The sequence below is a fragment of the Felis catus genome, chromosome A2 (genome assembly GCF_018350175.1).
Source record: "Felis catus isolate Fca126 chromosome A2, F.catus_Fca126_mat1.0, whole genome shotgun sequence".
NCBI lineage: Eukaryota > Metazoa > Chordata > Mammalia > Carnivora > Felidae > Felis > Felis catus.
Window position 1 is genome coordinate 12,420,330 of NC_058369.1, and position 27,987 is coordinate 12,448,316.

At 49.5% G+C, this 27,987-nt stretch overlaps 1 protein-coding gene and 1 long non-coding RNA gene across 6 annotated transcripts in view; one reads left to right on the forward strand and one right to left on the reverse strand.

Moving 5' to 3' along the window:
* MED26 (mediator complex subunit 26) overlaps nt 1–19,451 on the reverse strand; it is a 52,830-nt gene extending 33,379 nt beyond the window's left edge. Inside the window, exons 1-2 of one of the 4 annotated variants that reach the window (XM_023246877.2) lie at nt 19,102–19,451; nt 16,887–16,999 (exon numbers count right to left, since the gene is read on the reverse strand). Coding sequence is in view for 1 of the 4 variants with exons in the window: in XM_023246873.2 (XP_023102641.2) it covers nt 19,102–19,173 (72 nt within the window). In the remaining 3 variants the exon portion in view is untranslated. Of the gene's footprint in view, nt 1–285; nt 305–16,886; nt 17,000–19,101 lie in introns of those variants that run through there. The other 3 variants (XM_045047794.1, XM_023246873.2, XM_045047797.1) reach the window with 3 other exon arrangements.
* Nucleotides 19,452–19,471: 20 nt separating this feature from the next.
* LOC102900998 lies at nt 19,472–26,584 on the forward strand. 2 transcript variants are annotated; one of them, XR_439681.4, is made up of 4 exons: nt 19,580–19,834; nt 20,700–20,773; nt 25,080–25,143; nt 25,802–26,584. It is a non-coding gene; the product is annotated as an uncharacterized LOC102900998 (long non-coding RNA). The 2 variants fall into 2 exon arrangements; XR_002149722.3 differs by lacking the exons at nt 25,080–25,143; nt 25,802–26,584 and having other exon boundaries at nt 19,472–19,834; nt 20,700–21,050.
* The last annotated feature ends 1,403 nt before the right edge of the window (nt 26,585–27,987 follow it).

Here is a 27,987-nt window from a genome sequence, read left to right on the forward strand (position 1 = left end):
CCGTCCAGGCGGCCAGCTACAAAGGCCGTGATGCCACCTTGGACAAAGAGCCTGTGGCTTGCAGCCCAGATCTCCATTTGCACACATACCAATACTTCTGCTCTTCTTGGGCTGCTGTGCCCTGCAGCCAGGGTCCTAACTGGCTAGCAGGAGGGACTCTACCCGGGACTATGCTGGAGGCAGCTCACACCAACCCATGAGAGCCCGTGGCGAACTTTCAGGAGTCTTGGGAACCAGATGTTAAAACACAGCCACTGTTAAAAAAATGCAATGATAGAGACTCACAAGTTATACTGAAAACAGAGGTGATGAGGGACATCCGGGTGGCTCAGTCGGTGGACTGTTCGACTTCGGCTCAGGTCACGATCTCACCGTCTGTGGGTTCAAGCCCCATGTCAGGCTCTGTGCTGACAGCTCAGAGCCTGGAGCCTGCTTTGGATTCTGTGTCTCCCTCTCTCTCTGCCCCTCTACCACTCACCCTGTCTCTCTCTCAAAAATAAACATTAAAATTTTTTTTAAAGAAATCAAATTTCTTTAAAAAAAAAAAAAAAAAGGAAAGAAAGCAGAGGTGATGAAATGCAACTCATCATTTCCCATTTACTTTCCCACATTGCTATTATTTAGTTTTTGAGTTTATTCATGACTATTGTATCTTCATGGTGAAAATGGTGTGCTACTGAGGCATTTCTTCCCAGCTCCATGTTTGGTGACATCATGCTAGTGGCCTGAAATCAACCCACAGTGGAAGTATTTATACCATGGAAATTGGCAAATACTACAAATCAGGGCTTAACTGTCATGTTGGTGGCCTCTAGACCAGGAGTCTACAAACTCATAACTCCTATGAGACTGCATATCCAGTCCAATGCCTGTTTTTGTAAATAAGGTACTTTTTCCCATATCACCTATAAATTCAGATAACAAAATTAGCCATGTAAATAAAGTTTTATTAGAACACAGTTATACTCATTCATTTTCATATTGTCTGTGGCTGCGTCTGTGCTATAAATAAAGGCAGAGTTGTGACAGACTACATGGCTCACAACATTTACCATCTGGCCCTTCACAGAAATAGTTTGCCAACACCTGGGGTTTAGACTTAAGAAAGTGATGGAGAAAATGTTAATAATGCAGATTAAATTTAAGTTTGTCATACCTGTAGCCATTACATTAGGAATAGCACAAAATAAATGAGGAAATATCCTTCCAGTATTTGAAAACTATTATCTGATTCAGCATTAATATAAACAAAATTATCAATCGACCTTCATGTCAGAACTACACTCATAAGCTGACTACAGATACAAAAGTACAGCAAAAATCAAGGAAAGCAATCTGTGAAACAACTGCTACACAGAACTGACAATAAAAAGGACTGTGTGTTTTATTACTTGCAAACTATATGCTATCTGTCCTGTATTATCAGTAAAATGTATAAACTTACGTGTGTATGTATATGCTATTTTTTTCCCAGAAAAGCTTGTTGCCAAACATTTACTGGCACACCACACAGTAAATTAGAGTATGTTACTTCAAAGAACTTGAAATAAAAGTTTGAATGAAACTAAAATCCATTTGCATAATTACTGTATTTCAACACTACAAACGGAAAAGAGGGAAGAACCTGGATTCATCAGATACAGCAGCTCTTGTCAATTACTAAATGTTTACTAAAACATGACTGTAAGTTTCATCACCTCCACATGCAGAATTTCTCTACAGTGATTATCAAAGGCAAGCAAAAAAATCCAACCTAATAAAAGTGAGGTTCATGGACATGGCACTCCCTTTTATAAAGATTAATACTACTACTTAGAAAGTCAATACAAGTTCATTATTTAACACATTCCCTAATGCTTTATTTTATACTTCATTTTTCTTATCATTACACTGAAGAAATGTCATGTTCACGTTTTTCCCTTCAGTCCCACTTGCAGTTCCCCAGGGCACTGTCTGGACACCAGCATCTCCTATGTGTGCCATGACATGAAAGCATCTGGAGGCAGTGTGACACAGCGGGGAAGGGAGGGGACTCTCACAATGAGCAGCCAGGAGAGGCCTGAAGGAATCTGATGGTCACAGATCTGGGGAGAGGACCTCGGCAGTCATGAATGAGGGAGAGGAAAGTATACATTGAGGAAAAAAGGGTCTGAGTCACAGAGCATCTGTAGATCATGAAAATAAGGAGTGGGATGTCTACTCTAAGAACACAGGATCTTAACTGGCAGAGTAGTGTGATCTGATATTGGTTTGGAAGCCGCAAGAAGGAAGTTCCCCAACAGGCAGATGGCCAAGCATACGCCAAAGACAGAGAATAGACATTTTGGCTGCAGAACCACTAGGACTTACAGATGGACCAGACATAGTAAGGTGGCAAAAAGCAGGAAGCACAATCACACCAGGAGTTTAACACAGCCACAGGCATGACTCCACTGACGGCGATGAATAAGGTCCACGACTCCAAGCACGTCCTCTTTGTCCTGGTGGGCTGGACCCCAGTCCTCTGAGAGCATCAAGAACAGGACTGGCGGCCCTGACCAGAGTAAGCACTGCACGCCCCTGCTATGAACCTCCTGGGTATGTAAGAGAAGTAAGTCCCTCCTCTCCACTGGCTGCAGTACACACAGGCCCCGCATCCACTCCACATCTGACTGCTCTCAGTAGTTCTTGAGTGTGCTCTTCAGGCTAAAGCAGTCTACTTTTCATTTTTTTTACTGCTCAATTAAAAAGACAACGCTGGCTCAGTTGGTTAAGCACACCCGACATTGGCTCACGTCACGATCTCAGGTTCGTGGGATGGAGCCTTGAGTTGGGATTCTCTCTGCCTCTCTCTCCCCCTCCCTGCTCGCTCTTTTTCTCTCTCAAAATAAATAAACATTAAAAAAAATAAAGACAATGGAGCATAGGAAAAACAAAAACAAAGTACTCCTACTGCCTCAACACAAGCGGTTCTCATTTTATCCAAAGCTCTAGTTTTTGTGCCTTTTCTGCTTGTGCTTGGCTAACAAAAATGCTCCTTTTCTTCATCATAGCAAGACTTGTCCATTTTTCTACAGAGGCTTCAGGACTCTTCTTCACAGCCCTATGCCACTCGACTCTGCAGTGTACTGTGTTTCCTAAGCTTCTCCCATGCCGTTTAATTAATGACATCAACAATCACAATCATGTGAATATATCTATTAACAGTGTTATTAAAATTCATCGTGTATCTATCTGTTGGTAAGTTCCTAGGAGTAAAATGACTAGATCAAAGGACACCAGTGGCTATGCCTCTCCCTATGTAAATACTTCCCAAAAGGGTGAAGTATGAAGTAGCTCCTGGATCCTGCCAGCAGGGTGGTGTGGGATGAGGCGAGTAGGGTGGGAGACAGACTAGGAGATACAAAATGGCAACAGGGTAGCTTTAACGCTAAACCTTGATTTCCTGACAATGCCATTCTTCCCACACATTTGAGTACCAGGTATAATTTCTGATTATTAATCACATCAACATCTCTGTCTGCTAATGTCTCTGAGATCTTGGGACTATTGATTCTGCATACCCTATCTTCATACAGAAAGGACATTCCTTCCTCAAGGCGCGTTCACACACAAATTCATAGTTTGATCACCCTCAGCTGCAAATGCCGTACAAAGAAAGGGATTTAGAAAAGTTCAGACAGATTGGAATCCTGACTGGGAGTTCCAACCCAAGCACCTCTTCCAAAGAAGTACGCCTTCCGTTCTACCAGTCTGAGATTTTGTTCTACAACCTATTTCTTCCTTTTTCCCACCCCCAGGGAGCTTTTAGAAATGTGTAAAATTATGCAACGTTGTCTGGTAACTGCTCACACTAGAGGGAAGACTATCTTTGAGGAAGAAGAGCATCAGTGAAAACCAAAGTTAAGTATCTACAAAATCATCCAGGAGAATAACTGCCCCTACTCCCAGGAAAGTGGGAAGGGGCTTATACGTAAGGTTCAGTGCCTTCTATGTACTCTTCAGTATGGTAGGGCTTATCTTGTTCTCACTTTTTAGACAACAGCTAATTTGAGATTGACAGCAAATATCTGATGTGACTTGTCCAATGAAAAACATCTCAGAGAGAGCCATAGAGATTTGAATCTGGATCTGTGAGAAGTGAGATGATTCATTTTCAGAAATACCAAATAAAAGCTGTGCTGTTTAGTTAACGATAGGTTTACAACCTTTCGGAAATATGTAACCACCCCCCTCCCCCCGCCCCCTGACAACTGAGTCCCAACCCTTAGACACTTCACTTCCTGGTTCTTCTTTCCCTCCCCATTTTGTGGGCTTATTTTTTGTGGACTTTGCAATGAGCATGCACCAAAGAACTGAAGTCTTTGTGTTACCTCAAGGAACATACATGTGTTGAATCAGACTTTTTCCCTTACATGGACATAGGCAACTACCTGTAAGGCCGTAACCTCTGTAGTATTCAGCCAATGAGGAACCAGGGGAGGGATTTGCACACTAGGAGATAAATTGCCTGCTGTAACTGCCCCAACTGTGCGCTTGTCCATCAGACACCTGTTCCTGCAAGAATGTTGATTAAACCCTAGCTTCCCTGTGCTCCGAGTCCGTGTCCCTCCTTTGACTGGGGTAGTGGGCTTATTTCTCACAGGGTCTAACTTCAAACCCTTGCATATTAAATACTTTTTAAAAAAAGTTTTATTTATTTTTGAGAAAGACAGAGAGAGAATGTGAACAGAGGAGGGGCAGAGAGAGAGGGATACAGTGGATCCAAAGCAGGCTTTGTGCTGACAGCAGACAGCCCGATGCAGGGCTCAAACTCCGGAACCATGAGATCATGACCTGAGCCCAAGTCAGATGCCTAACCGACTGAGCCACCCAGGCACTCCTAAAACACTTCTCTTTCTGTTCTTCATTCCATCTGTCCATCTGCCCATCTCTCTTTACTTAGGAGGGAGGCTCCAAGGATATCTATTTAGTTGTTAACAACATTAATCAACCCAGACTTAAGAAATGAGAAGGCTTTCTTCCCTAAGAGGAGACCTCACGAATGGAGCGAGCAGATATAGCTCGGAGGCTCTAGAGACATTAGAGACACCAAAGCTGTGTGCCTGGGTGGGGGTTGAGAGAAGAGGATGGCTAGGAAGGGACAGGAGCCCCATTCTGCGCCCCTATGCCAGCTCAGGTGCAAACTCCTCCCCCACCTCTCATGTGGAAAAAGGCAGCAACAGCCCCCAGTCCTGACCCAAAGCACAAGTAATCCGAGAGGCCCTAGAAGTGCTCTGTCCTCAGGTGGGCATGAAAATTAAATAGAAATTTAAAAGTCAGTTCCTTGGTCTTACCAGCCACATGTTAGGTACTCACGATCCCCATGTGGCTCACAGCTACCTTACTGGATAGCACAGACGGAGACCATCTCCATCAGGTCACAGTGCTCTGGAAGGAAGCAAAGACCTCCACAGGGATTCTCCTCTCCTCTCCTCTCCTCTCCTCTCTGCAGTGCCTGCCATATTGTCTCATGACGAAAGCAAATGCTCTTGAGGTCAGCTATGCAGTGACCAGGTGACTAGCTATTTAACCTTGCTCATCCATGAAATGGGATAATACCTAGCAGAGAGCAAGGACACATTAACAGCTGATGCTTTGGTCCTCCAGTTTCTATTAAGGTCCAAAGATTAAGAAATAACCTTTACGAAGATTACACCAAAAGACCTTGAGCAGCTGATGTGTTTAGCAAGGCTGCTCACCAGACTGAATGGGATCCAGCCCCTCCCTGGCTGAACTCCACAGGCAGGTCTATTATCACTGATAGGATTATTCTCCCCTTTCTGCAGGGCCTCCGGCATGGACAACCTCCCTCCCACTTCCGCTCACCTACAACAAACAGTACCCAGTCCTTCATGGTCATCTAGGTGACTACACAGAAGCTGGGCACTGTCCCTGCCACGGATGTGCTGAGCCTCTAAGGACACCACCAAGAGATGGCTCCCATAGCCCCAAGCCACAAATAAAGAAACTGAGCCTCAGAAACATTAAATGGTTTGCCCCAAGGCCACACAGGCAGAGGCCAGAGAAGGAGCTGAAGTGGCAGCCCTCACAGCTGGTGTTCAGGGTTCAGAGCCCCCTGCTGGGGGGAGTCATCTTGGCCTGGGCCTGGCCCAAGAGAGGGAGGAGGTATATGCTCTCCAAGCACACCCTCCCCCTTCCCTGGGTCCTGTCACCAACTTACAGAATCCCGAGACTCCCTAGAACTACGGGACACACAGGGGACAGGCTTGGTGCCATAGTGCTAACTATGCCACTACAGTTCCAAGAGAACAAACATACCACGGGAGGACCCCGAAAGGCTGAGGTCTGGAGAGGGCCAAGTACTCCTATCAGGGAACCAGCCACCCCAACCCCCACCCCAATACTCATGAGCTGAGCGCTGCCCTGCCCAGGCCCCACCAAACCTGAACTCTTACTCTAAACCCAACTAGATCCTCCCAAGTTAGGTACTGCTTGTGCTCATCTGTCACTTGAAATTAGAGACGGACCCACATTGGTTCATAAACTGGTCACTGACTCTAACAGAATGAACAGGCTCACTATGCACCAGCGAAAGAACCAAGGCGGGGGGGGGGGGGGGGGAGGCGGGGGATGCGACACAGGCATGCTAGATACGTTAAAGATGCTATGAGAAAGATCAGACCAGGACGCCAGGAACAGCCAGAAGACAGTGCTCCTGGAAGATCTGGCCCTGGCCTTGCTGGGGGAGGCACCCTGGGCCCAGAGCCCAGAGAGGCAGATAGGAAGGGAAGGAGGGAGGAAGAAAAGGGGGAAGGAGGAAGAAAAGAGGGAGGGAGGGGAAAAAAGAGGGCAGGACATCCAGGTGTGGGTACACAAGCAGGTCAGCAGCTGAGCGTGGCTAGAGCAGCAGTGGGGGAGAGAAAACGCCTGAGCCAGACACTGGGGCACAACGTTCTCGGCTGATTCCGTCTAGACTCTCTTGATTGCAAGTAACAGAAAAGGCAGCTCAAATGAGCCTCATCCAGAAAAGAAGTCAGTGGCTCACTTAACTGAAAAGTTCAGGGCAGGACTCGCCTTGGGCCAGCTGGGCCATGGTGACCTAATCTTCCCTCAACTCTCTGGACAGGTCTCACTCCTGGGCAGGCTGTTCCCAAGCAGGAGATTACAGCAACAACCAGCTCATATCTTCCCCATTCACGTCTACCCCAACTACCCCAGCAAAGTGCTAAAACTTTCATAGGATCTGATTGGGTCATGGGCCCATTCTCAAACCAGTCACTGGCCAGGAAGACACAGCCCCATGATTGGCTAGTTCTCAGTAACTAATCATCCAATAGGCACGGACCAGAGGGGAAGGACAGGAACTGGCAGCTGGATGGGCTGCCCACTACCAAGCCTGTGAACTGTTAGCTACCCTGTATATCAGCACCTGGTGCACATCCGCCCTGGGGCCACATCCCATTCTCAACAGCCTTCCTAAGCAGCGTGTGTACATCCTCCTGACAAAACTCAGGCTGAAAACCTGACCTCATCCAAGGCTGCAAGGTGAACAGCAGAATCAAGATTCCAGGTTAGTTCAGTCTAATGACAAAACCCAAAGACCGTTTTCTCCACTATATGCTACCTAAAGGACTCAGACTTTATATCCAGTCAGCCACGAAGCCCCTACAGAGAGGATGAAACGTCTGTGTTTGGGGACATTCACTCTTTGGCTGGTGTGGAGGAGAGAGCAGAAGGCAGACCAGCTGCTAAGCAGCTGCACTAGACCTCCCTGGAGATCCCATTTTTCGGGAAGGGGGCTGCCATGGGAGGCGGACCCCAGGAGAACTCTGAAGTAGCCCAAGGAGTGGTGGCACCACCAACCACCACAGCGTGGCACAGAAAGGCAGGAGGAAAGAAGGTGCCTCCACTTTGGAATGGGCCTCCTGCACATCCAGGACAGCAGTCTGCTGCAGAGAGAGAGTTCAGGTGCTGTTGGAAGCCATGGCTCTAAGAACACCTGGGGAACGCCTTCAAGGCAGACAGGGTCTTGGGCAGTGCAGGGCAAAGCCAAAACACTTGGGGGTAAGGAGGCACCATGGGCAGGGGTTTGGAGAGAATGGAATGGCCAACACAGCAAGGTGCAAGGGGGACAGGGGACGACGGGCACCAATCAGTGTTAGGCCTCAGGTCTGGTTCACTCCTGCAGAGGAACATTCAGCACCAACCCTACAGCAGAGAAGTGAAGACAGCACAATGACCCAGGAAGACAGTCTGGAGTGACAAACACAAGCACAGCAGATGATGCCACTTCTATTTCCCAATTTGGGGAAGCCCACCACCCACCAGATAGAAAACCATGTTCACCGTCATCCTAACACAGGAGTTTCATCCTCAGGGCGACAAGCAGGTGCCCAGTCTCCTCTAGGAGGAGCTGACAAGCAGAATCACAGAAACCCTAAGACAGCCCTGGCCCCGCCCCTGCCCCCGCCCATTTCCGACCAGCCACCTGGGATAACTATAGCAGTCTGGGGGCACCTATTGTTTCTGTCTGAACTGCAGACCCTGTCTCTACATGCTCTTTTTTTTTTTTTTTTTCCCAACGTTTATTTATTTTTGGGACAGAGAGAGACAGAGCATGAATGGGGGAGGGGCAGAGAGAGAGGGAGACACAGAATCGGAAACAGGCTCCAGGCTCTGAGCCGGCAGCCCAGAGCCTGACGCGGGGCTCGAACTCACGGACCGCGAGATCGTGACCTGGCTGAAGTCGGACGCCCAACTGACTGCGCCACCCAGGCGCCCCTACATGCTCCTCTTTGACCTCCTGTGGGCGTGGCCATTTCTTCCAAGGCCCCCTCACCCCCAAGCCAAGCCAGAGCTGATTCTCCAAGAGTTTTCACACTGGAAGCAAGTGTGTGAATCCCTTCTTCAATGGCCTAGCCTTCAAAAAGTCAAACTCTGAGGCTGCTTCATTTCCCACCACATTGGAGAAATCTGTCCACAAGGCAGACAGAAAGAGAGACACACACACACTAACAGCACTCTGACTCAGTGATGGGGTGAGAGAAGTTACAGGCAAAAGCAGGGCAAGCTCACATAACACTTGGGAAGGCGATGTTTCTTGCCCTTTGGTGAGAAGTTAGGCTCCTGCATTCGGTGCCAGCACTGGCTTGTCCACCAATCTTCAAGCTGGGAATTTTAAATGCTTGAGAAGCTCCGTTAAAATAGAAGTGAAAGTGAAATAACCATTCACAAACCTTTCCCCCCATGATCATGCCTGAACTAAAACATGTGGCCCACTTCTGTCACTGCCAGGCTGCCAGCATCCAGCAAAGGGGGAGCAGACATCACCAACTTCAGGTGCTTGCTGAGAGCCACCCCTCCCCCCCCCACCCCAACAAACAGAGGGAAAAATGGAGAAGGCTGTGAAGGATCATCTGACCCTACCCTTCTCAGTTAACCTAAGGGGAAGAAGCCAGGCCCGGAAACGCAGGTACCAGTTTCCGGTTACCCAGGTTAACCAAAGGGAGGGGACAAGCAAGAGGAAAGGGGCAGAACGATCAGATGTGAAGAGACCATCCAGTGTCCATCCATGCCTCTGAGCCAAGAGGACAGAAGTCCAGAGAACTCGGCTCTTGCCTGGGTCCGGGTGCCGCCTCACAGCTACAGGAGGCCTGTGTGAGCCCGGGGCCTCCTGGACTGCACCACTTCCCCTGCCTGCACCAGGTGCAGCACCAGGAGAGATGATGGGCTTGGGAGAATGAGCAGCACTGTGGCAGGCTCTCTTCGATTCCCCAAGTGCTCCTCAGCCCAGAATGGGGTAGAAGCTACAAGCCGGCACCCACTTTAACACAAGGTAAGAGCAAAGTACCCAAGTGTGACTGCGGGGAAATCAGAATCTGTGGGTGGGTGCTCAGAACGCCATGCTGCGACCTCCTATCATCCAAACCACTCCATTGCTTACTCCAGGCCTTACATTTCAGTTACACCCATTTTGTTTCTGGACCCAAGTCTCCCGGGCCAGCATGCCCAACTATTTGATGGTATTATCACACCAGAGTGGTGATTAAACCCACACGCGCTCAGGGGACATTGCCAGCTTGTTCTCCACACCACTACCCCCTCCCACAAACAGGACTCTGATGTTTCCTGGGAGCATCCCCTCTATTCTGGGCCGGTCTGGGTGGAACCAACACCAGGGGTGAACCAATCAACACAGCCTACTAATTGCATCAAAGCCCATAGATGGCATCAGAAAATGTGTGCTGGGACTTCTGGGAGAGCATCACCTCGTCTTTCTTCCCCTGGCTGATGGTCAAAGAGGGTGAATCCCAAAGCCGCAGGGGTTGGAAGGACAAGGAGGACACCCCACTGCGCAGAGGGAACACTACAAAAGAGATGGAACAAAACCAGGGCCTCACCTGAGAACAGACTCACCTCAGAGCCTTTGAGTGGCACAAGCCAATCAGCCCTTTCACATTTGAGCTCCCTCTGGGGGAGGCTGGCCAACAGAATACTCGAAGCAAATGTGAAACCATCAGCAAAAAGGGTAAACCGTTCCTATTTTATATCCTACACACATCACTGGCACTTGACCCCCACAGACAGCACTAAAAAGTCAGCTTGCCAACTGCCTGCCTGGCACAGTTGCAAGATGCATGGGGCAAATAAAGTTGGGAAGGGTCTACCTGACGTGGCTTCCAGAAGGGCTGGCCTTAAGAAGAAGAGGGCAGTTAGTTACCTTGGGGATCACCTGGGGAAAGAGGATGTGGCCACCACCCCATATGCCAACCTGAGCCGGACCAGGGACCTGATGGCAAGAGAGGTCGAGAGAGCTAATGAACCCAGCTGCCCTGTGGGCAGGCAAAGCTGCGGCCAGCTTGGTAGATCAGGTGGTTACCCAGAGCCAGGTGTGTGACCAGAGGTGCGGGTAGGGGATGGGGCCAAAGGTGCAAGTGCGGGCAGGGCAGGGGGGGCTGCCGGTGCCTGGAGGAGGACTGCCAGGCCACCTACCGGGCTCTTGTTGTGAGCTGGGCTCACATACACCTAAGTCTTCCATGAGAAGATCACAGAACCCCCCCACCACGGAGTCAAGGCTGGCCACAGCCAACCACTTACAAAATCACTCTGTGCCCACAGTGGATGGGTGACTGGGACCGCCACAGCAGCCACAAGGCTGACTCACTGCAGGGTATGGCCTGGAGGAACCATCACCCATTTTTTGGCCCTGATGAAACCCAGGGAAGCGGAGCGTCCAGAGAGAGAGAGAGAGAGTGTCTCGTTTGTCACGTGACCAAAAGGGCCCCAAGGCAGCATTTGAACAGTATCTCCAGGGTCCACAGACAGACAGGGATCTGAGATCAAGAGTCATCTTTTTTCCCTGTCACAGGGGTAAAAAATAACAGCCAAGAAATAGAAGGGAAAAAAATGCCTCACGCCTTTTCCTCAGCCAGTTCAAGAGACAGCACAAAGCATTTCAGGTACAACTTCCCTCCCAGCCTGGCATAAAAACATCCCGTAGACAAACCCAGCATAAAGACCCAGACTCTGGCAGGAGAGCAGAATGCTGACCTTGTACCCACTACTGCGCTCTCTCAGGTGACCAGGGAGGTGGTGGCACGTGGGTGAGGACTGGGCAGGAGGGAAGGATTCCCGATCCCAGCGCGATCCTTTCTAGCTGTGTGTCTGCTGGGTAAGTGCTGACAGTTAACTCCCGATATTGGCCCTTTTCACAGGAAGATCAACAAGCTTCTGAGCACAGGCTTGCTACGGGAGCCCTAGAAACATGGGGATTAACTCGTGCTCCACTACCAAGGAGCTCGCGACCCCAAGGAAAATGCAATCAACAAGACCGGTTATCAGCAGGAAGGAATGTAGGGTTTTTAAGTTATGTACAGTGCCTGGGGGAGACGGTCTTGGATTAAAGCAGGAAAGGTTTCTGGGAGAGAATAGTAGCGATGACAGAAGGTCACAAATGTGAGGTACAGAGAGTCCCAACCTAGGTGTCGCACACAAACAAAGAAGGTTAGCTTACAGATTTAAGCAGACGCCGTTTTGATAAGATACAGCTTCATTTCAAAGCATGACTAGATTAAGAGTAGCTTCTTTCCTTGAATTTTCTCAAAAAAACAGCTACTCAAAGTACACCTGTCAATATACGCAAGTTCCTGAATATTTCTTTTTTTTTAAGTTTACTTATTTTTGAGACAGAGCACAAATTTATTATTTTTGCATCAGCACACAACTGGGGGAGGGGCAGAGAGAGAGGGAAAGAGAGAGAATCCCAAGCAGGCTCCGCGCTGTGAGCACAGAGCCGGACATGGGGCTTGCCCTTATGAACCATGAGATCATGACCTGAGCCGTAATCAAGAGTCAGACACTTAACCGGCTGAGCCACCCAGGAGCCCCCTGAATATTTCTGATCACAGAACTGGATCCTGACAGGCAAAAAGGTTAGGAGCCATTAGGCTAGAAGATTTCAAAGAGGGAAAGACTGTCCCAACTGGGATGGAAATGGAAACACAAAACAACATTTAAAAACACTTTGTATTTATGAGGTTAAACCACAGAAGACACAGCGGAGTCCAAATTCCCTCCTGGGCACTGCTTATGTAGGAGGCAAGAGACTGTCAGAGTTAAGCCCACTGCTTCTGAGCCTACCAGCACTGGGTATAGGCCCATAGCCTCCTCCACGACAGTGGAGATCATTAATCTCTGCTCTCTCCTGAAAGGAAGATGGAACATCTACCTCTAGGACTAGTTCAGAGAGCAAACAGGAAGCCAAGCGCTCCACACTGTACCTGGCACATACTAGGTGTTCTGTAGGCTGCGGCTATCCGTTTTACAGCCTCCAGCGGATGGATGGAGCCAGGGAACTTCCTTGCAGTCCCAGGAGCATTCAAAGGCTCTCGACCCCACCTGCCTGGCAATGACACGTCACCTGATACGACCTTTCTCCTTTTTAGCAGGCTCCTCACGCCATCACGGGACCTCCAGGAGTTTTTGGGCAGGCGTCTGGGGGTCCACACAGAGGGCCCAGATACATGTGCACACCCACTTGGCACAGTGGTTCTGGACTGTCTTGAGCCAGCTCGGACAATAATCAAGAGCTCCCCAAGTGCAGCACAGCCTCCCTCCAGGAGCTCCTGCCTTCCCCTACTAGGTTTGCCTCGAAAATCCACACAGAGCAAACCTAACCCGGGGTACAACAGCTCTTCAAATACTTGAAAGCAGACCCCAGGTCCTCCAGAGAGCCTGACACTTGTCCTCCTCCCCTCCCACTGCTGAGAGGGCAAATTGTTCAAGGGTTTGCCAGCTATTCGTCAAATTCTGTCTCCCTCAGACCAGAGATGAACCAAGAGCTGGCTTTCTGTATGTGACTGTAAAACTTTTCACCCTGAAAACAAACTATACAGTGCTCTAGAAGTCATTTCATGCTCTTAAGAATTCTGAACTACCTTTGAATAAGAAACATGAACAACTCCTCCATTTGGACCTACGAGCTATAGCCCTGTAAGGCCTCCCCTGACGCTGATCCCCACCCTCCACCCCAGATTGCCCACGTGCACATTCTCTTCCTGTTCCAGGTCCTTCAAGGGTAGGGGCTGGGCATCTCCAGGTCTGCACCCTCCACACCCAACACCATAAGCAATGGCTAGAAATGTTTATTCAACTGCTGAGCCACCTTTTTCAGCTTTACCACATTTCTCCATCAACAGCATATATCAGTTGACAATTGAGATGTTAAGTGTATGGCCTCCTCAGACCTGGAATTCATTCAGAGAGCACTTGTAAACACCACATGCAGAATATTGGTATGTCTTCCTTATGCAAGAAATACTCCCCAGTTCAAGGAATCAAGGAATCTCCATGTCAATACTAGCTCAGTGCTCTGAGAGCAAAAAGGGGGAGTTTCAAATGGGGGCTCCAAGTCTGGGCACTAGAAAGACCAGGCTGAAAACGCACTGCCTATGCAGTCACTCGCCAAACCACAAACTCAGTCACCCACTCCAACAACCAGCTGAGGGGTCCCAAAGGGACCAGACAGACTCAGGACAGCCTCCCATAAGGGAGAAGAAAGGGGCACAACTTCTACTGATGGAGACAAAGCCCCCAGCTTCCAGAAGGCGATTTACAGTGGGGGTTGGGCAGGAGACATGCCCACAGAACTGCAGTCACCTAGGGACTGGACTGAGGCCTGGTTCCAGTTAAACTGGAGCTCTGTCTGAGAAGATGGCTTGCAGAGACACCAAAATCGAGGCACAGGTGAACAGCTCCTCTCCTTCACCCAACCTCAAGTGCATGTCCTGCCACGCGCAGCTACATCTTGAGCCCAGGAGCCCAGGTGACCATGGAGTCTTCTTACAACTGTATCAGGACAAAGGCCCCTTCCCACGAGCTGATCTTGGACAATCCTCCAGGACTCTGTGACTTCCAGGCAGGACAACATACTATGATTACAAGTAAAGCCACTTCTGAGGACCACCAGACCTCTGTGAAGACAGAATGTAAAATCCACCTTCTTCTAAGGGAGAGAGTGAGTCAGAACAAGGACCCACACCGGCGTCACAAGTCACACTTATTACCTGCCTGTCTCCCAAAGTCATAAAATGCCACACTGCTCTCTTCTCCACCTATCGTGGCCACATATGAAGAACAAAGACAGGAATGTCATTGCCATTTGGGCAACCAGAGTGATCAGGGAGTCCACGTGTTTAGATTTTATAACCTTTAACGTGTTGGAGAGAATCAGAACCAACAGTCTTCCCTTTTACAATGTGTAACAGTCCTCCTTTCAGCAGGATCAATGATGTTTTAAGTTAACATCATGAGTGCTTGTAATCTTGAAGCAGAAAACAAAGCCAGCACACAATACTCATGAAAAGTTCCACATCAGTTGGCGATTGCCACACCACGATATGGTCTGGCCCAGGATTCTGTCCCTGACGGAAACCGTAAGATGTTTCCAGGACAGGCTGTCTAACATCATCACCTTGTTAGATCTCTCACAGGTAAACCTAAACCGATTTGTAATCTCATATAAACTTATGTAGGACAGAAAAGGCTCCCGCATCTTTTCTTACCAGCTCAAGAACACTGACCTCTTGGGCCTCTTCTCAAGCCATCGCTCCACCTTTGAGAGCAGTGTGGTGGCATTTAGAGTTAGAAGCACTGTCACTTAAACTTCAGGTAAGTCCCTAACTTTAGGGCAGTCACCTCAAATTAAGTCAGTAAGAAACAAAAGCGTCTTGTCCTCTCCTGACCATGGGAAGCACCCACTTAAACAGCACCTACTGTCTTTATGCTGTTGGTTTCTATGCCTGCAGGAAAGGGAGATCAGTTGCTCACCATCCCTCCCTTACAGAACTGTTGTGGGGAAGCAGGAGACCCTGTTCAAATGCTGCAGAGTCAGGTAAAGCATGTATCTCTGAGTAGAGTTCTGGTATCTGTGAGAATTTTGTGATTTTAGTAAGTTCACATAATGCACCTCACATTAAAAGAAAAAAACTTTTAGAACAACTCATGTGAGCCTCTGCTACCCCTTCCAGAATCTGAACCCTGGATCCGGCAGGAGCCTTAATGGGTGCATACACCAGTTCCCAGTCCCACTTTGTACATGAAGACCCTGCAGCCCAGAGAAGCTGGGTGGCGTCTTAATCTTCTAATTTCCTAGGGGGGGAAATTATCATTCTTGTGTGTCTCTCTCTGCAGAGGCCCTTCGGTCACCTCTCCTTGGCGCCTGACGTCTGCATAACTGTTAGGAAGAAAAGTCATTTCTGAAGTTTCCTGCCAGAGAGCCTGATCAGTAGGAGGCCTTTACACAGACATCTTGGGCAAGTTCAAGTCCCCTTCTCCCCCAGTGCCTTCTCTGGCCGCTCCCTGTTCTGATTACAGAGATGCTCACCTGCTTTGTGCAAGGCCTGCTTTGTGCTATTATTCAACTTGTTATGGGGTTACAGTATCCACTCCGCCGTCTCAGACCTATTCTATCCACGTGCCTCACGGTTCTAGAGAGTTCTGAATTAGAATATTACACGACTAAACTTCAGCACGTATAGCAAGAAGGATGCGAGGATTCAATCAGTTTAACCAGCACTTAGCACCCTAAAGCGCCTAATGCTTCAGCCCTGGAGAAAGAAGACAAGAAACAAGCCATGCTCGCAAAGCCTACATTCTGGTCAAGAAGGCAAAGCCTGAACTTCCATGAAACGAGGAGTTCCAATACAAATGAGAAGCTCATCACCTGCTGAGAAGACTGTGCTTGGGCGGATGGACTCCCAATTTCTGGGCAGGGGAAGAAGGCGTGGCCCTTGACTGTACCCACGAAGACTAAGCGGGAAGAAACGCGCACACTGCGCTTCCGAGATTTTCAACACCCTGGCTACATACACCACAAGGAGAGTAAGGCTTAGATTGTTCTGAAAAACTGTTAGTCGCTTTTTGAAAAGAGGTGTAGAGGATTTACTTTATTACTGAGTTGGCAGAAATTATTAACTCAGAGTCTGCTGTTGCAGAAATTCAAATACTCCAGAGACTGGAACTGAAAACATACAGACAACTTTCCCCTTAAGAACTCCTTTGTCAAGGAGATGGTCGGTAAATGTTACTTTGTTATTTCCCTAACTTCTCAGCTACTTGTGGATATTAGGTCAGCTGCCCTGACATTGATTTTTCAAGCAAAAGCTAAGTTTGTTAACCATAATTGCATGCCCACAGAGGTAAGCATTACATGACACAATTCCCTGTCGCTTCTCTCAGAAGAGGTTTAATTTTAGTGTTGGCTCTTCAACACTGTCCCCATTTTTTTTCCATGAGCATCTTAAATATGTGTCAACTAACTATCCCAAAGTGGAGTTCATAATTGGTCAAGGTAGAGAAAAGCAGGGGGTGCCGCCACTGCCTTCCTGGAGCTACCTCACACTCACCTGAGCCCAGGTCAATCCAGAGAAACTGCAGAATTATGGTCGCACCACCTCTGTCGGCAACCTATTCTGCCACGGCTCCAGTTTCTATATGGGGTTTGCTTCAAGCCACGCTCCTGTCAAAAGGTTCTAACAATGCTCACAGATGGTCACTGGCAATGGCAGCATTTAAAGGAGGCACTTTCCTCATCACTCGTATCCAGAGACAGTTTCCCAATTCCATCCACCACGCTCACATTTAGCAGGACTCTATGCACACCCATCACTAAGTCCCCCCAGACAAGCCATTTGACATGTGAACCCCATGCCATTACAGCAACCATGGGCTCCTATGAATGAACACCACTGTACACACTAAAATACAACAAAAATGAGATTTGTTTCCTCTCCCGCTTCTGGCTAACCCCCCTTCCTCGTTGCCCTCCTCTCCTCTCCCCCTAGGAACCCTTTAGATTACAGCCTTACACAATACTGGAACCTCTGAGGTCACTGCCCTACCTAATCTACAACATATCATGACTGCCTGTCAAAGCGCCTCCTGATCCCAAAGCTCTCCTAGGTGGCATTAAGGATCAGTGCTAATATCTCAGCAACCTCTCAGATTCCCCGAAGGCAAACAAGCACGTGGAATTCAAGAAATTACACTCTGGACAAAAGATGCAAAAGTCACCAAGCTTTCATTTTTCATGTCATTTGTTTTATTCTCTAATATTTCAGTCTTAGGAACTGCAGCGGCTCCAGTTACTGCAAAATATTCTGGAAGGTTTTATATAGCTTGTGCCTACTCCACCCCCAAAGTCATAACAAAAATGTATACAACATTTGTTGAAGACAATTACCACCAAGTCGATCTTAATGGGGCCTGAAGACTAGGGACAAGAGGATTACTTATGATACAAAAACCAGAGACTTACAGACACCGTAACTCCTCAATTTCTACCAAAATTATACAAGCCAATGTGAATTATTCCAAAAATACCAGGCTAAAGCACAGCCCTAAGAGTAATTAGTCAAACCAATGTAAAGGAAAAACAAAAACCCTACAGTGAGAGAAACCGGAGTTACCTGGCCCAAGACAAAAAGGTTTTTTCCTTGGATCTCCAGCATATTAAAAAGTGATCTCAATGGCCACTTCCTGGTCTCCCAGCAAATGCAGGGGCTCATCTCATACCTGCCACAACATCTTCCTACTGCTCAACCTGCTCCTGCCACAGGAGAAAATGACCCCTACTGCCAACAATCCCTTTGAGAAAACATGAGGGGAGACACTACGAGTCTTCCCCTACACACGCGAAGAGGGGCAGAGAAGATCCCTCTGCAAACAGTAGCCTCGGTGGAGGACCATCTAAGAAAGCAACACCCTGGGGTTGACCCTGACCCTCTAAGTGACAAGCCACCAAGCCGGAACCCTCAGGTGGGGGGAAGTAATAGCCGAAGGAGCGTTCTTGAAGAACAGGAAAGAAAATCACCACCTCTAATTCACACCAAAAAGCGGGGCTCTGGCTTGGTCAGAAGACGCAATGGGCATTTAGGCCTAGAAAGGCAACAGGAAGGATCCCACCCTCCCCACGATCATCTACCGTCGGCAGCGATCCCAGGAGGGACTCGGCAAAGGCATGTCCACTCGCAGAACCAAGGGGGGACTCTCCACGCGCCCTGGGCACCCGGCTAAGGGCAAAGTAGGCTGGGGGCGGGGAGGGGGGGTCCCTCTGAAGCCAGGAAGATGCTTCCAGCCGGGAGAAGAGGAAAGGAGGACTTTCCTGATCACCCAGAAGGCCGAGACACAGGCGGCACAGGCGCCCGAGTCATACCCCGGACACCAGTTGCTCCACAGCCTTTCTCCCTCCCCTCCCCCCGCCGGGAAGACTTCCCGGGGGTCGCGGGTCCCCGGGGAAGGGCAAGGCGGGTGAGCTTCGTAAGGAGCAGTAAGGGTCATACATCTGGAGCGGAAGAAAAGGCAAAGCTCTGGCCTCAGTTCCCTTCTGCTCCCTCCGCCCAGGCCGCACGGAAGCCTCGGCCTCACGTACCCAGCGCCGCCAGACTGCCTGACCTGCCCCCGGCTCGGGCCCGTGGGGCGAGAGACCGGGATGGCAGCGGCCCTCGGGGGCAGGTGGGCGTCGGGCGGGTTCCCCGGAGCCCGGCGGGCGAGGGGCATTGGGGAGGGGGAGGGTCCCGGGCCCACGCGGCCTCCGTCCCGGCCCGCGCAGCGGGTTCTTACGTTGCTCTGGGGGTCGATGGCCTGCAGCAGCCGGTCCCTGATCTGCTGCGGAGACGCCGGAGCCGCTGTCATTGCCTGGGCGAGGCGGGGGGGAGCGGCCGGGCCAGCGGGCGGGCGGGCTGAGGCGGGGGACGGGGGTCACTCACTCGCCGGCCTCCGGGAGCGGAGCCTCATGTTCCCCGCGGTGCCGGGGAAGGAGGGGGCACGCGGGGTGGCGGAGAGGGGAGCCGGGGCTCGGGCCCGGGGCGCCACCGCCACCGCCACCAGAGGAGGAGGAGGAGCCACCGGAGCCGCCGCCGCTGCTGCCGCCGCCTCGAGAACCAAACTCCAGTGAGCTGCCCCTGCGCGGAGCACTCTGGGTAACCCGCGCCGCACGCAGCGTCGGCGCCACGCTGAGGAGGTTGGGAGATAGGGCGGGCAGAGACGCCGGGTCTGGGCGGGGCCGCGCGCGAGCCACGCCCCGCACCCCCACGCATGCGCGCGCAGGCGTACTGGTCCGCCTCCCCACCCCGCCCACCGCCCGCCGGAGGTAGCCGTTGGGAGGCGGTTGGGCGGGGCAACGGCCGCCGCTTGGAGGCCCCGCCCCCGGCTGGGCCCTGGGGAGCTGAGGTTTCCGACGGAAACGGGCGGTGCGCGCCGAGTCCTTGAACCTGGGCACTCCGGTCGGCCGCCTCAGGGTTGGCGGCGGAAGGACTCTTCGTTGGGGAGAAAAGCCTTCCCCGTACCGAAGGAGGTGACGGGAGTCGTGGGCGGGAGAAGTTGACAAGTTTTCCGAGCCTGGGGTCCCCAGTCCCTCGATCGCCGTTCCTGGAGGCGAGGGAGCCAAGTCCACGTTGTGATAATGCGCGCGGAAGGGTCATCTTTAGAGGAGCAGAGGGATGCCCCCACCCCTCCCGAGGGCGGGGGTCTGCAGTGCCTCGCGTGCTGGGATCACCAACACATGAGACAGCGAAGCGCCTCTCGGGAGAGCCCTCACTCCAGCTAGAAAGCCCCAAAGCCAGCCCCTTGAGCCCACCGACCCCCAACGTTGCAAACGTGTGTCAACGCCAGGGTTTCTTATCCTGGGCACCAGTGACATTTGCGGCCGGCTCACTGTTGTAGGGGCCGTCCTGTGCATTTTAAGATATTCAGCATCCTGGGTTTCTACCTACTAAACGCCAGGAGCACTCTCTCCTCCAGTCAGGTCAACCAAAAATGTCCAGTCATCGCCAGAGGTCCCCTGGCAGGCAGAACGTCCCCTGTTGAGAACCACTGGTTTAAAAGACCCACCCTGCTTTGCGTGGAGATGCTGGAAAAAATGAAACCCTCATTCTCTGAACAATACATTTCACAAAGGAAGAAATTGAGGCCCAAGGTCACCCAGAGTTACAGGTCAAACCCAGAATTAAACGTCAAGTCTAGAGAGTCTCTTTCCCATCTCCACTTTACTGCCTTTTTTTTTTTTTTTTTTTTTTTTTTCTCACTGCTCTGCTAGCTCCAGCGCTCGCTCGCTCTCTGGAAGCCCTGTTAGAAATACTGTTATGAGAAGGGGTGAAAAGGCAGGCTGAGTGGATTATTAGCCGCAGCCTCCGGAGAAATAAATTTTTTTGTTGTTACAGGAAGACCTAGATTTAAAACAGGAGCGAGGCAGCTGATGAGAACCACACACGCGCCTTGGATCTGTGCTACACCTGTGAGTCTTGCATTTGTCATGCTTCTGGGAAGCGTTTTTGCAAAAACGGCTGTTTCTGCACGTGGTTGTGTCTGCTTCCTTCTGCACATGTGAAAAGTTTTACATCACACTTGCAGGAGAAAATAAACATGGGCAAAAAACTTCTTTTTAATTTACTCACTCTCCCTCCTAGAATGAGGTGCTTTGTGTACATGGTCCAGGTTGGAAACCAGCCCATTTGGAGATACTCTTTATCTCACTTCAGATAAGCAAAATAAACAAGCTCTCCCTCCAAGCATATTCTGGTCCTGCCTTTCTTTTAATTTCTAACTCAGATGTACAGTCTCTTATTTATTTTTTTAATCAAGGATCACATAGACATAAGCAATTTGTTTTGCATGGGCCAGGTCATTTAAGAAAAAATTTGGAAAACACTCAACTTACCTGCCCTTTTTAAAACTAAGAGGCAACATTAAGATGACTGAGTTCTGTAAGGGCACTGACTCCACTCAGTGTCCCCATTAGAACACTGCCTATTACATATTTTTGAAATAAGTGAATGAACATGTCACCAATACATGACAGCTGTATACACACACCCAGACAGAGGTATTAACTGTTCAGTTCCATAGATGGGGGACACAGTGGGGCTCCATAAATATTTAACGAAATGTTAAGTATAATACTATATACACATTAGGATGCACCTATTCATGCAGATAACTATATATATATATATCTGCATAGTTTTAGTTATATATATATATATATATATAGTTTTATTCCACATTTAACATATATGTAGTAGTAAAATTAAATGAGATCGCCACTCAATGGTAGTCTTGAAAACGTTAGCTTCCCTTAGGTCCAAGACAGATACTGCAGTTCACCTAGCAAGACTTTCTGCTTCAAGGAAGAGACACTTGAAATGGCTCCTATCAGTTACACAAAGGCAGGGCTCAGGGTAAATCCCCTTTGCTGTAATGGTTCTTCTTCAGCAATGTGTCCTTTAAATTAGGTTCAGAGGACACCCACCCCACTGTCCTGAGAAGACAAGATATTTTGTGCTTGTAATGCCCCTGAAAAGGCTGCCTTACCTCCTAGTGAGGTGGCTCCCCAAAGGGCAAGAGGCTCCGAGCCCATGACTTGCCCTTGCCATGGGAAGTGGCAGGAAGGTAGTTTTAGGAGCCTGAGCGTAGAGCGTCCTCAGCCAAGCTCGGAGGTAAAGGGAGTGGGCTCGTTTCACTGTAGGCCCAAGCCGCATAAGCAAGGGCATCACAGAAGGGAGCTGCGAGCAAGCCGGTTCGCACAACTACTTAGGACCAATCTTCCACAGCAACACCACATGGTGGCAAGTAATAACAGTAGGGGCTCGCCCAGCGGACTCATTTCTGAAGTGAAAGGAGGCTGTACCCCCTTTAGACACCTACACCCCTGGGAGCTGTGCAATTTAAAGTTATTGGACTTACCCCAATAAGGTTATGTGAGGCCTTCGATGAATAATAGGAAAAATGTGAGTAAACCACCACCCTACTCGGACCCCTTTGTTCGCTCTGAATTTAACATCTGGTGGGAATTTTTAAAAAACGCTGTCCTCTGTTAGCTCCTTCAGCCCTATCAGTGATCTCGGAGATGGGCTTCAGAGTTCTGCTTGGCTTTGCGGCAAGTCCTGCTTATTCTAAAAGCGAAACCGATTTCAATTGGTTTTGAATAGTCCCCTGAAAGGTCACTGCTCTTAGCAAGGGCTTCAAAGACAGACAAGAGAACACAAATAATTTCACTGTGGGTCCAAGTAGGGGGATGCAGGCACAGAGCCTGCTCTGGAGGATCTAGTTTTGAAGCCAAGCGCAGGAAACAGGTTGGGGGCCCAGTAATACAACACCATAATTGTATGGTCTGAGCAGAGCAGCAGGTGCACCAGGGAGGGCAGAGCCACTGCGGATAGGAACACTATGAAAGATGTTGGACAGCAATTCCAAATGTTCATACCCTTTGACCCAGTATTTCACAACTTCCGAAATGTGTCCAAAGAAAGCAATCAGATGTAGACAAACGTGTACATATGGGGAAGTAGACGGCAGCATCGTGTGTACGGGTAAACAATTAGAAGCAACCCAAGTGTTCAGTAAAAGCAAAGTATGTAAACAAATTAGGGGTCGATTCGTGCAATTGGGAAGGTTACGGACAGAAAGGGACCACAAGATTCTCTAACTCCACCTGGGTAGTGGTCTTGTTTTATGGTATACGCAACGTGTAGAAATTCACCACGCTGTACACGACACTTTCAAAATAGATAAATAAAAAGATACATAGACCGATGACAGATAATCTAGGCACTGAAATCAGTGCTGAACAACATGGGATGCTCCCGATTTCATATTAAATGTTAAAATGCAATATATGAACTATATATCTTGCGATCATCATTTTGGTTTTATAAAAACATGTATACTTCTTGGACATGATGCACAGAAAAAATACTGGAACGAAAGAAGCCAAAATATTTACAGCCGTTATCTCTGACAGGCAGAATGCCAGGTGATTTTTCTTATGACATTTGTGCCCGAAGTTCCCCATTTTCTAGAATGAAGATGTGGTGTGTCCTCGTCCTCTCATCCAGTGCTGGGGTTATTCTGACCTCTAGTAGCCTCCAGCCATCATCTTCTGACTCGGACACAGCTAATCAGAAGCGTGCCCGTAATCTCCCAAATCCTGAACGTGGATTTGCCATCAGGCCTCCTGACGGATGTCCATCTAAATCCTAACAGTGTGCATTTTGCCCACTGCCCCAGTTTTGAATTCTTCTTAGTAATAAAGAGAATGACATTTGTTGAGTCCCTGCTACATGTCAGGTTCCACACTGAGGGCTTTACATGAGGACCCAGATGAACCCCTCCAGACAATCAGGCCCCTGTGTCAGTTCCCCCTCTTGACGCTTGATGGCAGTGGGGGGAGGGGTGCTACAATTTGCTCTAGAGAATGCAGTGGAACCATGCTCTGCCCGGTGTAGGTTAAAGCTTTAAGAAGGCCTGGCAGTTACCACCCAACCCAGCAAATCCACTCCTATCAATCTCCCCAAGAACACTGAAAACCTACACTCACAGACTTGTACAGGTAGACGTCCACAGCAGGACTATTAACAGGTACAAGGTACAAACACCAAATGTCCACCAGCTGGTGAACAGATAAATGAGATGTATATCCACACACTGGAATATTATTCAGCCATGAAAAGGAAACTAAGAGAGAGGCGGCATCCACCTGTGCAGTCCTGGGGGCATAGAGCTGCCATGTCACAATCTAGTGGCTGTGCTAAAAGGCACTTTGGCAAGAGCCAGTGACCCAAGGCCTCTGCGAAGGAGAACAAGGTTCCCGGTGACAGAGAACACCAAGCCCCATATGCCTAACCCCAACAGGCTGGGACAACTCAGGTGAGGTGCCAGGCAAGTGAGTTGAGAACCTCTTGGGGCTCAGAGCTGGCTCCACTGCGCCCCAGCCAATTTCCTGCCCAAAGAACTGTGACTCCTAATAGTAGAGGTTTTTAAGCCACTTAGTACTGGGGTCATTTGTTACTCAGCACTAGCTAAGAGAGACAGGGTTGCTAATGTAACCTCAAGGGACACATGAGGAAGATCCGGAGCTTAAACAGAGAGGAGAGGGGCGCCTGGGTGGCTCAGTCGGTTGAGTGTCCGGCTTCAGCTCAGGTCGCGATCCCACGGTTCGTGGGTTCAAGCCCGTCACTGGGCTCTGTGCTGACAGGTCAGAGCCTGGAGCCTGTTTCGGATTCTGGGTCTCCCTCTCTGCCCCTCCCCCACTTGCGCTCTGTGTGTGTCTCTCTCTCTCTTTCTCAAAAATAGATAAACGTTAGGAAAAAAATTAAATAGGGAGGAGACTCACACACAGCCACATCACCAACAGTGCAGCTGGGATTCCAGACGGAATCTTGCTGATGCGGAACCATGCTCTCCGGCCCTCATTGCTACTTAACTCCTCGGCCCCTCCCGCCTGGTGTTGGTCTTTGGCCGTGTGTCTCCTGTGTTTCTGTCCTCTCCTGAACCCGTGCCCTGTCTCATTCTTCTCGCCTGCTGACAGCTCTCTCCTCTGACCTGCTGCACACACACGTCCAGGCAGCTTATTTTCTTTTAAGCTTGAATTACCTTCTTTATTACGCCGACCTTCAGCCAAGTACCGGGTAACAAATAATCACACATAAAAACAACACAGTGCACATAGGCTTAACACATACACTCAGGCATGAAGAAAATAAAGGATCAATCTGCCTCTCTGTTGATTCCACTTTTCCACCACTGCCCATGCTTTTTTCTAGTAGCTGCAGGAACACTCCTACGGATCCCTGTCATTCACCTTTAATTCTTTGGAAGGCAGACCAGGTAAGTACGCTTGTGAAACTGTAAAACTGACCTTGTCTGCTTTTGGCTTACGGTCATAAAATTATTCTCGCCTTTTTTTTAATTAAAAAAATTTAATGTTTATATTTGAGAGAGAAAGAGGGCGCACGCGAGCAGGGGAAGGGCAAAGAGAGACGGAGACAGAATCTGAGGCAGGCTACAGGTTCCGAGCTGTCAGCACAGAGCCTGACATGGGGCTCGAACCCACGAACCACGAGATCATGACCTGAGCTGAAGTCGTCCCTTGTCTGAGCCACCCAGGCACCCCTTGCCTTTTCTTTTTTTTTAAAAAGACCTCCAAAAACTTGCCAAAATTGTGTTTCTGAAATGTTCAAATAATCTCATCGCTTGGCCAGGTGGTCTAAATCACTTGTTAGATTAGAGGCTATTATGTATTACATATGCATACATATGTAAATATTATACGTGCAAAATATAGAGAATATATTATGGTTTCATATTCTCTCAGTTACTCTGGTGAGGCAACGAAATAAGATCAGTAACTGGTCTAATGCTCTAGTGAATGATTTTGATAAACATTTTCTTTAAGCATCTCCAGAAATAAGATCAGATCACCCTTTCTACCTCAGTAAAGGAATTGCAGGATAAAGTCAATTTATTGTAGCTTTTTCTGTTCCAGGTGGTTCTTGCCGACAGACAGTTTGGATCTTCTTGCCCCCTGCTCTAAAAACTCAGGGACCTCGGCTCAAGTAAACCCTTGGCCTTGTGAGCCACGCCCTCTCACCGGCAAACGCATCACATGCTACAATGTGGCACACATAAACGACCCATCTTCCCGACCAGCCTTATTCCTCACCGTCCCTAAGTGGGTTTTCTCCACTCCTGCACACTGGTCACCTAGCTATCCAACCAGGTGGCCTGGCCCTTGCTTCTCAGAGGAGTGACCTGGCTAAAGTCACATGACTGGATTTTAGACAGGATTACGACTGCAGCCCAAAGCTCAGGGGTCCCAGACTGGCAGAGAAACGCATGAACCAAATCAGCTGCAAGCCACTTCCCCAAGGAGCAGACAAGGGCCAAGGGACTGATGTCAGAAAGCAACCAGGAGCAGACAGAAGCCACAGTCAAAGGCCCAAACTGGCCAATGGAATGTCTCAGAAACAAAGGCACAGTGTTGTGCCTCAACCCAGAAAGCAATGTGATGCTCTAGAAAACACGCCCTACAAATACTGCAGGCTATATATACAGAGAGGAGTGTCAAGTCCTGACGAGACCGGGTCCTGAGCCATCGCTGTCACAGACGGAGAAACTGAGGCACAAACAGGACCAATGACCTCTCCCCAACATCACTGGCACGTGAGGGACAAGGGAACGACTCGGAGCGTAGGCCCACGATCCCCTCCCCGCCGTTCCCAAACCCCACAGCTCGAAAAGCCCAAAGAATTTCTTTAAGTTTGCGCCAGGCCCGTGTGGTTGACAAAGGCTGTCTGAGGCCGTTCCACCTTTGTCTGTCCAGCTCTGTGTGAATGTTACGAAGTCTGGCTACAGAAGTGTTACTTTTTGATGAGGGAGCGCGGCCAGCCCAGATACCTCGGGGTATCGTGTCACGTATAGGACACGCTGCTGGAAAGTGCAAGTTCTGAATCCGGAGTTGGCTCGGGTGCCCCGGGCCTCCGGACACGTCTTACGGGTAAGGGTGGCCTGAGATCCACGTCAGCGAGCAGGTGGAATGAGCCCAAATAAAGGTGTTTGGGGGCGGGCGGGGGGTGGGGGGAGCAGTGCAGCAGCACAGGAGAAGGGCCAGGGGACGAGGCTTCACGTCAGCTCTGCTGAGGACACCGGGAGACCTTGGGCAAGTCATTTCCCTGGATAGGCCTTCAATTTCCTCATCGGGAAAAACGGGATGACGGCGATCCTTTGGACACCCCTCGTTGTGCCAAAGCATTGCGGTGATGCCTAAGAAGGCCTGGCGGCAGGGCTCTGAACTTCTTCTGTTCATGCAGTAAGAGATACGGAGCAGCTTAGGAAAGAACCCCACCCCCGCCTCTGACACACCAACCACACCACGGACACCGCGTGCCAGGTCCGCTACATGCACATCTCACACAACGTCACACCACAGAAAATTTGGACGCAAAGGGGTAAAACCAGGGGACCATCTGTGCCCCAGCTGCGCCGCTCCCCCCTCCCCAATGGCCGGGGCTCCCTCCCTGCATCATTCTGGCAACTACATGGTTCATTTGTCTTAAAGTGAATCTTTCAGAACTGGATTATTGCACCTAACCGCTTGCATGCGATTCCCTTACCTCACTTAGTACTAAGTTTCACAAGGAGACTTCTGGAGGCATGAGCAAGCAGATGTCCTATTTGAAAAGGGTCTGACCAACAGCCCAGGTAACTGGGCCTGCCTCTTACCCTAAGAACGCCCGGAGCTTGCCTAATTCTCAGGCTCACGGAAGAGAAGTACAGAAAGGACAAAAGTTCCATCAGCCCCATTTGTGCCTTTTTCCTTTTTAGCCTCGAAACGTGGTGGTGGCTTTCCTCACACTTCCTAGATGCTCTGATGTTTACATCTTTGTGAGTTTTTTCTTCGTTCCGGATTACAAGAGTAACAGATCTTTGGTACAGACAGTCAAGTACAGCAAAATATAAAATAAGATTTAAAAATCACGGCCTGGGGCCCCTGGATGGCTCAGTGGGTTAAGCATCCACCTTTGGCTCAGGTCATGATCTCATGGTTCGTGAGTTCGAGCCCCATGTCAGGCTCTGTGCTAACAGCTTGGAGACTGGAGCTTGCTTTGGATTCCCCATCTCTCTGCCCCTTCCCCACTCGTACTCTCTCTCTCTCTCTCTCAAAAATAAACA